Source organism: Plectropomus leopardus, chromosome 9, assembly GCF_026936395.1.
Source record: "Plectropomus leopardus strain MGB_pleo_1.0 chromosome 9, ASM2693639v1, whole genome shotgun sequence".
Lineage (NCBI taxonomy): Eukaryota > Metazoa > Chordata > Actinopteri > Perciformes > Serranidae > Plectropomus > Plectropomus leopardus.
Window position 1 is genome coordinate 19,314,406 of NC_142184.1, and position 18,585 is coordinate 19,332,990.

Here is an 18,585-nt window from a genome sequence, read left to right on the forward strand (position 1 = left end):
TGCATCTTAATAGAGTTAAGTTAGTTTATAGCCCACGTAATGCATTTATTTTATCAGTAACTGTGTTGTGTTCAGTGGAAAAGCCACACTGTCTTCTTTTTGCGTGTCATGAGTTGTTTGTTTAAGGCCCGTGATTTCTGTGCTGCAGTCATGACATCCAGTCCAAACAAATCCCTAAGAGTTCAAATACAAATACACGTCTGCTAAAACCTCAACAGCTCCTGATTCTCGCCTCTATAGTAGAAAAAAAAGAATCAAACGCACGAGATTTAATAGCCTACAACACCAATCACATAAAGTCACTGTTTTTTTTGTTTTTTGTTTTTTTTTGTCAGGATAAAACTATAAAGCTTAGAAGTATTATTTCAGATTGTCTAGGTGCGTAATTTCTAGGATTTCCAATTTGAAAAAATGATCAGTGAGGCTGCAATAATGCAACATGCCAAACACGTTTAACGTTTAAGGATTGCCACAAAGTTATGTCTCATCAGTATTTTGATCTTTAAATTATTGGATTATATTACTAACAGATCTCTGGCAAACATTTCGAGACTTTTGATGCAGATAATTATGGCATGCATTTAGCCAGTTAAAAAATGTTGGTTGAAAGCGTCACCGCAGCTATGCGGGTGTGCTTGGTAGTGTATGCGAGACGTGCACGCGCGCCTGTCTGTCTGTATGTTTAGTTCAGAATCATTTTCAAAGGCAAGGGCACGACATATTATCAATGTATGTTTTTGATTATTTGAGTGCATTTGCATGTTTGCAGTGATGTTTCAAGACGAGACACATTTGTTTACATGTGATACTGAAAGTGAATAAAATTAATATTCAAAATAACAGATTAACAGTGTCTTTGTGGTCATTCTCCATCCCCACCACATCCAACATTTATAAAAGAAATGTGACCAATAAGTTAGAGTTTGATTAAAAACTTGCCTCTTCAAATTTTGTGATTTTTATATTAATTGAGGATACACGGGCGGATAGCGCGGTCTTGTGAGTGTGGAGAACATCTTGGGCTCATGAAACCCTTATAAAGCAATATAAACTATAAACTATAAACCGTAAGTTAAAACTTTTATGTAGCTCCCGGTAAATGCACATTTTGAAGAGTGAAGCTGTCCACCCAAAAACAGGAAAATCCTGAAATAAAGGATTATTGGGGATATTCTTTCACACTCCATCTTTCTTTAATCTACATACACGCTCTGCCTCATGTATGGACACATTAATAACCACACCTAATGCACAGCCCGCCTCACCAACTCACATCGCTGACACACAGAAAAAACTGCTTTATGACACATTCACACCTAGCCTGCAGGCTACCTCCAACCAGCCCAGCACAGAAAAAGAGTCAAGCACATAAAAACAAATTATATGTGTACAACTTTTCAAGGAACGCTGAGCTCTTAATAATGATTAAATTTCAGAAGAGACGCAGAGAACATCAGACATGTTATTATGATCTCATAGACCTGGCAGTGCTGGGAAATAAGTATTATGACGACATATACCTGATATTATATATATGTTGAGATTCAACACACCTGACAGACTCACAGATTAAGTATACAGTGGCACGTGTGACAGTCAGAACTGTTCAGACCTGCAGCGCCATAGAGTTTCATTATGTTATATACGAATATAATATATAATATATAACAATGTGTACAGATGTGCATTATGATGCCACGGATTTCGTAGCACGAGTTTGTGAACTGATAGCTCTTGACATTTGCCTATCATCGCACATAATAACAGGAGATATGTGCGCAATCATACGCAATTGTGCAGTACACACGATATTATAACAAAGAAGAGTAGCAAACAGTTGCTGCAAAAGCTTCTTTGCTGCTATATGCTCGATTGGACAGAATACACACACACACACACACACACACACACACACACACACACACACACACATATATATATAAGGGTTGAATTAACTCTAGATTTGTATTTAACGATTGACATCACAACGGCTACTCACAAATGGATAAAGCTTTCAGTGAGCATGCATACCTTTCTGGTTTCATAACAAATTACGCCTACGGCCTGTTGCTATTTGTTGTTTATTCAGGTCTGTTTCTCTCATGGAAACACGAATGCAACCTTGTTTTCCAAAAAGACATTCCTACACATTGTGTGATTTTCTGTCTGCACACATTTACTGCCGACTAGTCAGTTAATGGGCTCAGTTTGCAGAGAGGATAGTTTTACATGCAATATTTGAGATTTTTCTTCCCCCCACATATGCACGTGCTGTATTTTTCAAGTGCATTAAACCTTTAAGAATTTCCTTTTCCACATTTGTACACACACTGTTCGCCAACCTGTAACCTACACACACAAAACACCAGATTGAGATGCTGTTTTAGTTTTGTTGGACTGTTTTCATGACAGTAGACCTCTCCGCTCTCCTGCCTTCTGAACAACAGCGCACACACACACACACACACACACACACACACACACACACACACACACACACACACACACACAAGGAACTGACTGCGATTTTATTTTACCTGGTCTTTACACATGTCTAAACTACAGCCTGCACTTTCGGCACTAAATTGTCCTCCAATTGATTGCAACCCTGGAGCCTGTTATTATATTGCAAACAGGTATGAGTGTTGAATGCTGCGGGACAGAAGACATGCTAGCGGGTTTCCTTATTGCACTAATCAGGAGCCACTGGGGCGACACAACTAATTTGCTCTTGGCAGCCACTTTGAAATATCTTTCCAGTTGGACGTGAGGAGGTTCTGCTTTGTGTCCTCTTTCATGCTGCTGTCCACTCCATGCGCAACTGCAAATTTATGGTGCCAGAATCATGTAAGTTCTTAATTAAAAACCAGAGTGGTAACTGCCATCAAAGTACAGCAGTATTACATTATTACCACTGACGACCACACCAAATACGCACACCAAAAGCCGCTATATCAGACTTAAAACGTTCTATAAATTACAGTCACACTAAGCTCGGTGGCAACAATAAATAAATAGCGCCGTACAAATGCGCTAATGTAGATTCGAGCATTTTGAGAGTTATTTGGTTGCAGCAATAGCAGGAGCTCGTTTTACAGCGTCGAACTGTTTTATGGCCCTATAGAACAGGATAGGTGCTGAGATGTGAGTAGTACACTGTAGTATAAAACCATTCAATAGCCTATAACCCCTTGATTAGTATGTGCAGAGGGAAAAATAATCCTCCATTTACCTCACAATTAAAAATCACAATACAAATTTATAAATTATAACTGAATCCGCAATAAAAAAAAATTAAAATAAATAAAGTTATTTAAAAAGAATTTAAAAGCAATCCATAATTAGGTATATTTTTGGGAACTATCTATCTTTATATATATATATATATATATATATATATATATATATATAGTGTGTGTAGTATTTATTTATTGTCAAACTGTTTTTATATTTATCTTCTAAGCTATTAACTCTACTAACAAACAAAAAATATATTTCGTTTTTATTTCGTTTAGTTAAAACGGACGCACTAATTCCTCATGTTCCCCACTATTTTAGATGTGTTTATAGAACTATGGGAATAATATCACTATCAATATTAATTCACAGTATACTCTGGACTCGAGACGCAAATATTGTTTGTTTATAGCCTGGTTATATTCCAAAAATAAAATAAGGTAAAGTCTTATTGATAGTTTACAGCATTAGATCGAAAAAAAGCCCCACAACCAATTCTTTAAAACAATTCCTCAGATTTTATGGAGATGGATTAATCCATTTTTCCTTTTACATTTTAATAGCACCAGGCCATACCGTTTCCCTCCTGGCTCGCCCTCATCTACATAAAACACACCGCCATTTTCCTTCACCACAACACCCAAGTGCACAAGCCAGAATGAGACACGGCAGAGCTGCATTCCAGCTGAGTGGACTGCACTGCTGTCACACACACAACGCATCACGCAGAGGATGTATCCACGACTAATAATACTACTCTGAAGTCACCAAGGCATCTATCTCAGGAAACGTTTCCAAGATCCCGTTGAGGAAACAAAACAGTGCAGAGGCCGGGAGACTCCTGGCCCCCGTGTGGCTGACAGACAACATTTGCAGGAGCCTCTGCAGCCTGTCTCCCGTTAGTGACGTTGTGTATTGGAGAAACCTACAAATTACCCACGTCACCGTCCCAGGGCCAAGGTTGGTGGGTGTGGCGAGAGAGGGGCTCCTATAGCCTTGATCTCCGCTTGTGTGCATCGCCTTTCTTTTGTCAGAACGGCCCCCTGTCCTTCCTGATATTGCACTGACATATGCAGATAGAGCCTGACCTCAAATCACGGAGAGAAACTTGACAGCTATCCATTAATGCACGCATAAACAGCATGCATCACGTGAATACAACCATTTTTTTCCACGCTTTTTTCTTGTCTGTCTTTACAATTAAATGATTGAATCCCTGCCCGTTATTCCAGCATCATCCAAAATGACTATGACATGGAGTAAACTCTCAGAAGAGACCAATACAATACAATATCTACACTGTAAAACCTCTTTGATACACTCACAACAGCCTGAGCAAGAGTCCCATCTAAAGTCAAGAATCAAAGGATGGACTGTCTAACACACTCACACACCCACGCACGCACGCACAACCCGTGGTGTTTGCACTCACAGAACCACCCATTACGACAAGGCACACTGCGACAGCCACACACTAGCATGTTGTGTTTTGTCTTTCTTGAGAGAATACAAATATAGTTTATACCAACATGTTTTAAAACGTCTCATGCGTGAAAACGTATACATTTTACAAGGACAATAAAGTGTATTTACTGGGCGTGCTAAAGCTGGCAAAGTTACCTGCTGTAGTTTAATGCGAGGGGTCAAAGTTGTCTCTGTACACATTCCATTTTCTGTTCCCACTCACTCTCATTGGCTCATTCCGCTGCTGCACACATTTCCGGGCTAAAGGGGCTCCTTGATTCCACTTTATTGCAGCGGGTTAAAGGTGAAGGCCTTGACATTATTGAAGTTCAAAGACTACATTTAATTATAAATTGTAGTTAATGCACACGTGCAATCATCATGCGCATATGTTGGGGGGGAACGCACATACGAATTACACATGCGCACACACTTGGGAAAAAAAACACATGCCAATAATGATTTCCTTTCCCCTTGTTATCTCTTGTTGTAACTCCTAACACATTGCCCAATTAGTCAACAACTATTTATTCGTAACTGATGTGTTGATATAAACTGGGGTTTAGGGTAAACTCAGGCAAATAGAGTATTATTTCAAGCGCTTGGCTGAGACAAACCCGCATAACCATCAGCGATGTTTTCCACAGGCCATATATTTAAAAGAAAATAATTTAAAATTAAACTTACACAAAGAAAATGTCTCTGCTAGAAGAGGTGGATGTGCTGCAGTTTTCCAATATTCAGATTAGAAGAATGGCGGTCATGACGGTTGTGTGCAAAGGGGGTTGGGGTTTGCAGACTACACAGACCGAGTTCATGTCGAAACCTCTTGGCAAGTTTTTTTCCCCCTCGGACATCCAGGCTTGCTTGTTTACTATTTACTGCGGAAGTGAACGCCATTCCCCCCGAACAGACGGTGCAATTAAGAGAAAAAAATAGCCATTTAGTGCCTCTGTCTTTATGGCAGTGTCTAGACTACAAGAGTGGCGATTCCATTTAGTGGGCACTAAAAGAAGATATCATTCCACGCTTTTTCTCTACATTTCTAAGATCTGGGGATCTATCTTCGTTTCACACGCTTGCTAAAAATTTAAACATGATCTTTCAGACCTTAAAATAGACGAATATCTGACAAGTGTAGGCCTGCCAACAATATTCCTCAGTTTCCCAACCGCCACCACAGCAAATGTTTGCGTCATCGTGAACTAGCCATTAACGCGAGTTAAAGTGTGCTAATGTTATGCACGCAGGCCAACAGTTTGAGGTGATACAGACATTTACTGCTTTTTCCAAAAAAAAAAAGAAAAAAAAGAAGCTCTGACTCACGACCGAAAAAGCAGTACACACTGCGGCTGGGTATCAGTCATGGTAATTGTGATAATGATTGCACAAAAAGCACAAAGTCGTTTGGTTTTTGCCTATATGTTTCTGTTTATTTCATAGGTATTATATTAATGATACACAGGCCAACAATCTGTTCCTCCTCTCTGAAAATCCAAAGCACCAAATGTTTTTTTGAAGCAAATAATTTAACGAGTGTTGGCGTTAAAGCTGTTTAAGTTGTATGGGCAGTGTACCGAAAAATAGCAGCAGGGATGGGGGAAAGGAAATTCAACATATACGCCTATTTACAGTCACGAATGCACATTTGCATAGGCTACTCTGTACAGGGGGGGATATACACTCACAGATTGGACGTCACAGTTCTCAATGGCGGAAAAAAAATGTAGCCAGGAGATTTGCTTTAACTGGTTCATCCTCTGGTCGAGAAATAATTAGATAATGATATGCTATATACATAGACCAGATGGATGGGGGGGGCTAAAAGTTGTCTGCGCAATAAGGATTCAAACTGTTTGTTACATTTGATATTTTAACAACAAACATGTCTATATGAACAATAGAATAAACACAATGGAGAATTGTGATAAATAGAGACATATTCAAGAACAGCATAGGTATAAATGATTATTCTAACCATGGAGGCCTTTCTGGGGACCAGCTAGAAATTCACCGCCGCCCGTGGGGCAATAAGAAAATGGCGACTTTATCCCATGCAGGCCTATTACTCCCACTGTCCACTTTAACATTGCACTGTTGGTGATATGGGCTCCTTTTTAGAAAATGGTTATGCCCACGATTACAATTCAATGACTTAAGAGTAGGCCTTAATGTCACGGACCAAGACTGTGACACTGTTTTCTGCTCCTGCTCACAATAGGGGGTTTCCAGAGAAGTACTGCAGGCGATCTCTGCTCAACTTCTTCTCTTTCATTCTTCTATTCTGAAACCAAATTTTAACCTGGCGGTCGGTGAGGTTTAACATTCGGGACAACTGAAGCCTTTTCTCTTTGTTGATGTAAACGTTAAAGAAGAATTCCCTCTCCAGCTCCCGAATCTGAAACTTGGAATATGGACACCTCTTCTTCCTTGTGCGAGGAGTGCCTGGAGAAAAAATTAATACATTTAAAATAAAATAGCAAAATATCAGAATTAACAATAATAATATATACCCAAAAAATGACAAAAAATAGGCTTTATCGTGACTAGACTCACTAAATGCTAACACGTTTTAGTGGCATTAGTAATGATAACATTTCAGTCAACATTTATCAAGCAAAGTGGCTAAGGCTATCAGATAAACCGGCCATAAAGAGTGTTAAATATCCGAATCGCTTGGAGGAAATAATATCAACTTACATGCTCTAAGTACGTGTTTATCTGTTATAAATATACAACAACAAAAGTATTTCGCCGCATTATATGCGTCACATTCCTCTGGAGCTAAACTAACAATTTACACAATCTTTTGGCAGTGAGTTGAAATGCATCGCCCCAAGTTTGCAGTGGCCTGCACACCTCTGTGGCCCTATAACTCCTCATCAAACAGGTGACTGGGGAAATAGATTTTTTCTTTTATTGTTTTCTGAGAGGTAGCGGGGCAGTTAGCTTGCATCTGCAGCCTGGCTGGGCTAATGCAATGCACAAGGCTAAAAAGCAATGTGTATCTGCAATAACAGCCATTAAGTATTATTAAAACAACTGTCAATTTACCTCAAGCTGGTTATTCGAGTTAACAGTAATGCCAGTTTGTATGCAAATTGTCACTTGAGGTGGCTTCCAAAGGGAAATGGATTTGGACTTTTTTTTCTAGCGGCTACTCAGGAAATAGCAGAAATTGCAGAGCTATGCATTCTCCTTATATATGGACGAGGCAAAACACTCGATTCTCCCTCAGTGATGCGTTTACTGCCTGCTTGTAAAACGGAGAAAACGGTTCTAATCTGCCATTAGATAGCTAGAAAGGTAGCTATCCCACTATATACAGAGAGGAGCGGGTTTTAACCGTAAAGTGTGTAATACTCTGTGCAGCATGTCTTTTGCGGGCAAACCCAGTGCTAAAAGAAAATTCACAAGACGCCAAAAGCAATGTTCTGCCCAATTGGTTTTTACTCACGACAGCCCAACGAGAAAATCCCTTAAAATGCCCAACGCAAGTTCATGATCAAAGTTAACATTTGTCACAATAGCTCTCTCTTAAAAATTTCACAGACTCTCACCATACAGGCGTCTGTGTATAACATCCCCTTTTTTTCAAAGCGCTTTCCCATCGTAAAAATTCTTCTCGTTGCAAGAAAGAGCTTTGTAGGGTTATAATAAAATCCTTTGAATGCTTATAAAACTCCACATAAAATCTGACCGACAAAACACCGGGCTAGTCCCCTTAACCTTCCCCCATTTTACAGCGTCGGTATACCTACTCGAGTGGCTGCTCTTGTTGGCGGTGCCGTCCTTGGTTGTTGCAGAGGAAGAAGTGCACGAGCCTGAATTTGTATGTTCCTCCTCATCTTCTGGGTCTTTTTCCTGCTCCGGGGCTCCGGGTACCGTGGCTGTGGGTTGCTGCTGCTGTTGCTGCTGCTGCTCGGAGTCGCTTTCCAGCTTTCCCCCCTCGCCCTTTTGTAAACAATTGTCTGACTGATTGTCCGTGCTGCTGCAGTATGCGGTCTCAAAAAAGCGGTCGAAACCTTGCGGGAGGACGTTGTTTTTCCCCACGCCGGAGTAAAAACCTGTGGAGGGGTGATTGGAGCCCGGATGGGTGTGATGGTGATGGTGGTGGCTGTACACACTCTCGTTCTTCATAAGCATTTCTGTCATGGTGGATGGTGGAAGACAGTCCCTATGCACCAGATCCTCTCCCGAGTAGCACGATGCATAATTGCTTCTGTGGTGCCATTTACTAGCAGGGTCCAAGCCGTATGAAACTTCCCGTACCGGCTGTACTTGAGACAGATTTGTGGAATAAGGGTAGCTGATTTGCCGGGACGGGGCCTGTGGAAGAAACGAGGAGACGGCAGAAAACTCGGGGACGTAGTAGGTGCAGCTGGGGAGGTAGATGTTGGACGCGCAGCCTGTCCTGTCCCCAAACTCGGATGTCCGGTCTTTGCGCGTCTGGGAGCAGAAGTTGCCCAGATTCACCGAGTTAAACATCTTTCTCTCTCTCGTACTCCGTACTATAGATAGATGTTTTGGATACGAGCTGCAGCAGAAGGGGAAAATTTGGGAAGGCGAGATGACGCGCAATCCGTCTAAGTCGCCCCGCAGACACGTGATCGAAAGTAGATATTGTCATATATCAATTTGGAAGAGTTGGATGTGTAGGAGTGGTTGGCTTTAGGTAAGATCGAGGAGGTTCAAACGAATTACTTTCGAACACCACAGGCGCACTAAGAAAACCAGTAACAGATTCCTGTTTGCAGGCTTATGACAATTAGAAAGATATGTGCTGTGTGTGTTTATGTTTATGGGCTGCTGGTAGGCTAGCTAAACAGCTACAGCTCCTTAAACAGGCACAGCACAAACTGCAGTGAACTCACTGACATGCATTTCATAGTGTTATGGAATTTTAAGGTAAGAATATTATTATTAATATTTTTATGTAGGGCTATTATATATTATTATTATTAAATAAGAATCACTATGTATATCACATGCTGCTGAACTGCTGGTAATTTAAATATCTTAATCACAGAAAGGGAAATTATTCTCACTGACACTGTTACACACAGCACACAATCTGCATTACGGAAGAATATCAGCAGTCGCTGTGAATAAAGCCCTAATATGACGTATACCCGTTAAAATGCAATCCCACGAGCCTAATCATCGTTTCATAATTTACAAACGGTTTAACAAATCATTCTTTTATTCTCCAAATCTCCAAGACTCCCCAGGACATTTTTTACACTGTGGTATGTGAATAAACAGATCAGAAGGATGATGTAACTTTTTGATCTCTTTTTATTCTTTAATAGGGGCTACACGAGTCTGCTGCACATATGCGTATTAAATAGATATGACGATGAGCCGGGCCCATCTATTTAAAATAATGCAACATATTAATTCGCCGTTCCTTTTACTTGTTTTTGTTTGTTTTTTTCTCTCTCTCTCTTTCTTTGACCAAATGAAAAACCTCGCTACACCAGACCAGCGGTGGACGGCTATAATCATGTTGTAAAATGAAGTTGAAGCAACGGTTAGGCAATGCAGGATACACAGCATGCATGTTGACTGTGCAAGCTAAAGTAATCGGCCCCACTCTCATTATTCCCTTTGACTTTGGATCATGACAGAGTCCATGGAGGACAACTGCGCAATTCAAGAGCCAAGTTCCTGGAGTTCCTGGAGCACTACTACCAGTGAAGCCCTGGGACCTCGCATCTCCTGCAGTGGGAAAAATGCGCCTTGATGACATAAACACAAACTCTGAAAAACCGTAATTATTCCCCTCAAAGTGCTGGATTCAGCATTATTCAGTGTGTGGTTGGTTATTGACAACCCAGAAAATCACCGCAATGTGTGAGCCTCTTACTGTGAAAAAATATTCAAATTGATATGTTGGAATATTATGCGTCCTTAGAGTCACTAGTCGATCAAATTAAATGTTTTGGGTTGTAGCTTTGGTCTATAAGCTTCAAAGCAGAGCGACAATTAGTCCTCTTGTAAACGGTGACTTATAGGCCATTCAGACTGTCTATTGACCAAGCTGCATGAATCTATCCGATGTTTCTCTCTAAAATTAAATAAGTCCCAGATGATGTTCCAAGCTGCTGTGATCATTTTATTTTCCACCAGAATGTCGACATTTATCTGTGCATGACTGTTAAAAAGAGAGACATCTCCTCAGGACATTTTTTAAATAAAATGTAATAAATGAATGGTTTGGAGAAAAGATGCGCCTGCGTGTTCTTTCCTGCGTCATTGTAAACTTTTAATTATACTGTTGAGGGCCATCCTCGACTCTTTATAGACTAACTGATACTATCACAAGGTGAAATTAATATGATGGCCCATTGTTTATGATTATAGGCTACTTCCTAAATGTTGCAATAGACTTTTGAATTATTATCCAATGGTCCAATAACACTATCGTTGTATTACAATCACTTATAGAACACCTGCGTTGTTTAAAAATGATGGAAAACAAAGTTTGTGTCTTTGATGATTTCAAACAACAAAGGCAACAACAAGCAACATGATCAGAGCTCAGCACTGGAAATAAAAGTCCATTGCAGGCGTATTTGTGAAAAGGTGGCATTGGCATTAGCTTGTTTACTACCCCTGCAGACAAAAGGTTGTCTCACATGATGCATCCTGCATCCAAGTACAAAGAAAGCAGACAGCTGTCCAGACACAGCACTTGAATTTGACCACTAAAATCCTCTCTACGTCCACCATAAAACTCCGAATGGCTGTAGTAACGCTAAATCCCTTTGTTCTATAGAAAACCATAAACCTTGAGAATGAGAGGAATTTGGATTTCAGCAACTAGATATTCTGCAACTTAAAAAAAAACGCCAGAGCGCTGAATTTTCACACCGAACACCATGACGCATCTTCTGCAAGTTAGTTTTGGGTGTCTATTTCAGAAATTCTGCCATTTAGACCAGGAGTAACGGAATAAAAGCCTCAAATTCCGTGTTTTTACTTTTTCGTAAGGCTAAAAATTTTAGTCAAATATATCTAAAGTGAGATTGAGACAAAAAGCCCCCCCCCAAAAAAAACAAAAAAAAAAACCTCAAACAAACAAAGAATGTAAGTGTATGTGTGAACTTTAACGAACAGCCCCTGGTGTCATTTTTCTTAGATGAACAACCGAATGGAAATATTTATAAACACTCAGGCCTGTGGAAGACCTGGCCTGTGTGGACACATGCTCCCCACATGCTGCAGAATCAGTGTTTTGCGGTTGCACAACAATAATAATAATAATACTTCGCACATCAAAATGTCATTTCCTATTTTAACAGTATGAAATATCTCGTATATTGTGTGATTTAAAAGATAAAACGCAAGGCTTGAATTTGAAGTTGAATTCCTTAAAACTTAAAAAGCCGCCGTACTAATTGGCCTATAATAAAGGTTCTTAAAATGCATCCGTATGTCAACATTACCCTGATCATAATATAATCTGTAGAATCAAAATTGTCCCATAACAATAAATAAAAACTACAAACTTTTCTTTCAGCAGGCAATAACAGAAGCGAGGCAGACAGTCCAAAACAATATTGTCAAATCATTTCCTCATCATAATCATTTCAATGATGCGTATTAGCGCGGTATAAATAAGTAATGTGAGCGTATGAATAAGTGATGCACTAATAAAATCAAAAGTAAGGGCTGCTTATCAAGACCACTGAAAAATGCCAAAGTGTAGTTTAAAAGACAACACTGTCCACAAAAGGAATTAAGGCATTTAAACAAATAGGGAATACTTCTCCTGGCGGCATTTGTCATAATGTGACACGATCAGTCAGTGTCCATCAATATCCTCTTTCCGAGGGGTTAAACACTGATTATTCTCGCCTTTGTGCGCTCAGAACATCAGTCAAAAAACAAGTTTTACCATGTGTTAATTTTCTCCCTGGGTGCACACAGAGCAGCTGATATTCCGCTAGCAGTAGGACCCAGGAAAGTTTGATTTGGTTGCACCAAATGAGCAGGCTGAGAGTATGCAGAGTTTGCACGCAAAAGGGTTTGTATCCGAGTCCCCTGTTTATTCAGTTTTATAAGGACAAATACATAAACACTGTTTTAAATATATGTCCCAACTATTCTGAGTAATAGCCAAAATGTTCTGCTGAGTGCTCAAAAGAGGTGTTGTAAACATATGCCATTCTTTGCTTAAATATCACTGTTGGAGCACTAACTTTATGACTGTGTCTGTGGAATTTAAGCTATGTATTGCTACCTAGCACCATAATTACAATGGTTAACCTAGGTGTCAACCTCTTGTTAAGAACAACTCTCAGTTCAAAAATGGCGCTCCTAAATATTGCGGAGTGTTTTGGCTGTGCGTCAATAAATCCTGTGCCAAAGGATACAACACACACACACACACACACATACACACACACACACACACACACACACAATAGGCGCTGTTCACTAAGACACTGCTGCACAGTTAGCTGAAGTCAAGGCTAAATGTGGGAAGCCTGTGTAATCATATTACTGTCCCCTCATGGCCTAGATAAGTTTAATTGGATGTAAGTCGGGCAGTTAAACTTGGCTGTATGAGCTGCGAACAGTTTCAAGCAACACTAAAGAGCCTTGTTTCTTTTTTTACTGAGGTCTCAGTGAATGCACCTAGCGTGAAGCGTTTGTGGTAGCAACAATAGCTTACAAGATAAGGATGTGTGTTGCTGTTACATTTAGAGCAATCTCCAGAGTGTATTTCTCTTTCAACCACTAGGACATAAAGCTTTCACAACAATGTGTTAACTTTTTTATTAGAAGTATTAAATGATTTCACATCTCAAGAAATCGCCCAATAGTGACTGCTGGCTCCAGCACCTATTTAGATGGCCTGGAAAAACATGGAAACCAAACACGGTATTGTATCTGTCTCTGAACATATTATAGAAGTATGCCTTTGTTTGGTATTTTTTTGCTAGAGGGGCTCTTGCTTTCACGGTTAATATCAGTATACAAAAGTCAAAACAAAGAGCATTTATTTGCAGAATGTGCTTGAGGCTATGGCCTGTCACATGCCGATATACTCCATAAGATATTTTTGGGCGCAGTATTACACGTCTATTATCTGCACAGTTAATTTTCTAAAATATCTGGCTCACCTTTTAAAATCAGCGGGGATAATATTCCCAGTGTTAGAAAACAATTCAGGGATGACTAACTGTCCTAATTAAACCGTTTTCAGAAATTACGCACAAAACGGCACAAAATTACGCACGACCTGCGAACCATTACGCAATGGTTTGTGTTAGAATTCGTTGATTTATACATAATGTACTTAGTGTGGTGGCACTTACAAAATTCTATAACAGTACGAGAGATTGCATTTTTGCCATAACTGACTTAAGTGCAGTTATTATAGTCAAATATTTTGTCAGACGTTAGACACATGGTGTTTTTTTATTTATTTATTTATTTTAATTTCGTCAGATCTTGTTAGTTTAGGCCAAATATTGGGTATGCGCCTGCAAAAGGGCAATCGGGTGACGAATGGAGTAAGTGCCTATAATTGCATAACATATATTTGTCATTGTATCTCCAATCAGTGCGATGCAGCTTGTATTTACACTATTTATTTCATTGGAGACGAAGCGCATAATTATTACTTCTTTATGCACTGTAGGGTCAAAATGCATTATTTTGGCCTTGCACATGAGCGCTTTAGAGTGTGGACCCAAAATAGAAGCTCTGAGCTTTGCGCTACCGACTCAGATATCGTTGAAATGCCTGCTCAAACACTTAGTCCTACTGTTTGCTTTGCCGTCTGAGCTAAAGATTTTCCAAACTCTTCCTCAGAGCCAGACCTTTAAACACATACTGCACATAAAAATATTGATATTCTTTTTTTTTTTTAAAGTCCACACTACACTGCATGTGCACTACAAATTTTAACATGTGACACAGGACATACAGAATTGTCCATCTTGTATAAAAATGTCAGAGCTTTAAGCAGGCACCGCCAGTTGTGCAGCTCTTTGCTGCATACTTGACCTTCAGCGTCGACCTGAAGAGGATAGCCCACCTCCAAAATACTACATGTGAAAGAAGAATGTATAGGCAGCAGAAAAAAGAAAAGAAGCTATTTATTCAAAATGTTGAAAATCTGCTTTAAAAACTGAAATCAAATAATACTGTGCAATCATTACTGAGCACACTACTGATTCAGGCGCCGACGGATGCCATACGCATTTTTTTGACATTATTACTGTCCTGTCACATGATATCAAATATACCAACAGTAAAATAGCAATGATGCTTCAGCACGCTAAACAAGAATTTTTTTTTAAAAAAAAACACTACTAATTTTCAATTGCGACATCAATCAGGTTGTAATCAATTCTATTTTTCCCCCTCTCTTTCCATCAGGGACAACTGGTCTAAAAGGAATCCGGCTCTTCCAAGGCAGCAATTAAACCTTCACACCCCGTATTAAGAGGTTGTTTGACGTGCGATGCTATTGAAAAACAAATTGATAAGATAGTACATTTCAGAAAAATGGACCTCATAGAGAACTCATTTCAAATCATGTCAAAATCAATAAATAGCAGTTCTGAAAGGAGTGAAACGATATGGATCTTTGATGCTACGCATTCCCCTCTCTTTCTCTATAGCATTAACACTCTCCTTCAAAACACACACGCTCACGCCGCACTCTCACGCACGTCCACACACCCCCAGCACACACTTTAGTAGGAATAACATTGCTTTCTATTTCTCTAGCCAGCCTCGTACCATAAACGGCAGAGGGGTGGCGGGGGACGTAGACCACATGCCACACAAGTTCTCTGCGAAGGGCACTGTGAAGCTCACTGACCTTTGGGACGCTGAGACAGGGCCGCCATAAACAGATTTAGCCAGTCTCAAAGTCAAAAGTGCTCAAGAGCAGTGAAAGACCAATAGTAAAGACCTGCAAAGCCAACTGAGATTTCATCCTGTTTTAGAATCCAAATATTTTGAGGTTGTCCGCATTGGTTTCTTTTGAGGTTATTTTAATTCCCTTCTGTATCATGTATAACGTGAAAAATACTATGTATAATCATTAGACACAAACACAAAAGGCAAACAAGTGAAAACTAATATTATCCGTCATGCTGTGATTAATTTTAACTTTGAAGAAGCAGATCAAGACGCAGTCCAATGTTTCGTGGTTTGTCGGATGTGAAAGCTCTTAAAAAGGTTTCCAGCACAAGATTGTCACAAGCTAAAGCAAAATAAAGACCGGGAAAACCCGAAGAAAAAGTATAAATTGAAAAGCCAAGTGTTACATCAGCAGAAAAGTCTGGTTTGAAGTTCAAGTTAAGAGTACATGTTCAGATATCCGTTTGGCAACGTTCAAAGATTAGACCGCCGTGTTATTCAGCCCAAATAATCCCACCGTTTTACACAGGAATCACCTAACTGGCCTGTAAAAGCACAAAGCGCTGTTTGCATCATTTAATTTTGGTAGCAAAGGCGATTCACGCTGTGCTCAATGTTGTGGGCTGTTTGGGTGCTTACACCAATTTTCTAGCTGTCAAAACACATTTGTATTAATACATTATGCAAATTGTCGCTGCTGTGAATTTAAGTTTACGTTTTTCTCATTTAACAGAGCGCTAATCTATTATATCTATATAAAAAAATCATGCATCCTGGTTAATATCTATTCTCTCTCGCTCTGTTCCATTTGGGCATTTTTACAAGCACAAAGCGTGTAAAACTTGAAATATAAATAATTGAACCTAATTAAGTTATTGCACTTGTTGACGTTTGAATTCCATCAGCGCATACATTGACAAGGGTTCCTGTATCCGTTTGCGGTTTTCAGACATTATTTGTAACAACTGACCTTGAAGATTTCTTTTACACATTACGGCTGAGGTGCTGCGAGATAGTCAGGAGTGTCATGGTGCATTTTGCATCTATTATTCTCCTCTAACCCATTTAACAAGGCAACACACAAACATAAGACACTAGTTTTTATCTCCTTTTATGGTTAACAGCGCGTTTGATAGGCAAAAAAGATTGGAGTTGTTATGAATGATGCCCTGTGGATGATCAAATTCAATACACACAATTTAAGATCTCAGTATTATTTCATAGTCTTTGTTATTATCATATAGCCAAAATATTTTGTACACTTATGCTTTGCATCAGCCTGGCGCTACCTGGAAACTAATGCGCTGTGTATTCCTTGGATTAAAACATATACGGGCAAGGCGCTTGTCTTTAATGCGTAAAAGGTTGCGTACCAAAATTACGCATGCATTTCTCACATTATATGGAAGAAACAATTCAAATTCAGATGAAAGTATTTACAGTGATATCAATGTTCAAATTCCCGGTAGGCATTTGATTGGTATAGCTCATCAAACCACCTTTAATCAGATGCGTAAATGTGCATGGAGAGCATTTTTTCCAAAACATAAAACCAGGGGATGCCATATACTTAGGCCTACATCTCGTCTCATTTTGACTTGACATATATTGTATATTCATAAACATATTGCATTATTTACATGATGTTTTAATATTTACAGACGCTATCAACATATTGTAAATATTATTTTTGATATCTGCAAACTGACGCATTGTACCCGATCGAATAGCAGCGCGTCCAGCGCGACGGACATAACAGCTCTCACATTCATTCCGTACATGCACTGTACACACTGAACTATTCTGCATTATGTTTACGGATACATAAGGGTGGTATTTGTTGCTGTTTGTGAAAGGTGGAGGTTTGTTGCAAGGTAAACAGCTACCCATATGAGAGGTTTCTGTCAGCATCATTACAGTATAGCTACAATGAAAAAGAATACTTTCGTATTGAAGAAACACTTACATCTGCTCAAATATGAGTCATCGTAATAACACTGAATATTAAATATATCTTCATTGATAAACGGACATACCTGTGCTAAAGAAACACCCTACAAGGACTGTGTGAAGTTAAGAGCTCATGTCACCTGACTTGTGTGTATTTGTGTTTTGTTATCATGGACAGACTAACGCAGGAAGGCCGGTCTGCAGCAGCAGCCGTTCACAGTTCACTGAAAAGCCAACATCTGATCTCAACATTGTGACAGCACACCAGTATCCAGTGGGCCTACTTCAAATGACTGAGACTGGAAGCTGTTGGTGACAAACGCATTAATGCTTGTTTAGTTAGCTGATAGGAAAACACTGAACGGCCCTACATTGCTTTACACTTCTTTGCCAGTAGGGAGGGCTTTGAGGATTTCAGATATGGGTTTTTTATACAACCGGCTGTGTCGGTTGTAGAAAGCATATCTATCTGATCTGTCTGCATGTGTTCATAAACCATGATTTGATAAGCAATTATCATGCATTTAAATCTCTAATGCAAAGCAGAAGATGCAGAATGCACAGTCAGTCCAAGAGGCTGGAGTATATGGAGCACTGGGGTGTAACCCTATTATACTTTACAGAGCCATTGCGTGTTTAGCTGCGCCGTTATAGGCTTGTAGCATACCGGTGACATTGATTAGGTCGAACTTCAAGAGAAACCACAGGCAAAAATGTAAAAGCGGCTTTTTGGCTTAGTTGTTATATAGGTGTTATAGTGCTCCACACTGCAATAAAACAGGAATAGTATTCAATGCAAGATGTGGTTCAGCATATAGGTCGCCATTTTGCATGGAAAACTGTCATACCTATAGTGAACCTTTGCATCTGAACGGCAATAATAAAACAAGCCCAACCTGTGTGGGCTCCTATTGATTATAGTTCACAGCATGTACAATTATGTGCCAACAAAACACCCTCTGAAATACTTCCAAATGTCCCAATAATGTTCATTTCACTGCCACATCTAATTTTTAAACTGTTAGAGGTCACGTCTAATAAAAC

The 18,585-nt window shown here is 39.6% G+C and overlaps 1 protein-coding gene and 1 long non-coding RNA gene across 2 annotated transcripts in view; both read right to left on the reverse strand.

Annotated features, from left to right (window-relative positions):
• LOC148188727 (uncharacterized) overlaps window positions 1-18,585 on the reverse strand; it is an 89,046-nt gene that overhangs the window by 1,528 nt on the left and 68,933 nt on the right. The window lies entirely within an intron of this gene.
• hoxc11a (homeobox C11a) lies at window positions 6,117-9,237 on the reverse strand. The gene is made up of 2 exons (XM_042492120.2): window positions 8,463-9,237; window positions 6,117-7,146 (listed from the first exon to the last, which is right to left on the reverse strand). Exons 1-2 carry the CDS (start codon window positions 9,187-9,189, stop codon window positions 6,914-6,916), a joined length of 960 nt encoding a protein of 319 aa, XP_042348054.1. The 5' UTR covers window positions 9,190-9,237; the 3' UTR covers window positions 6,117-6,913.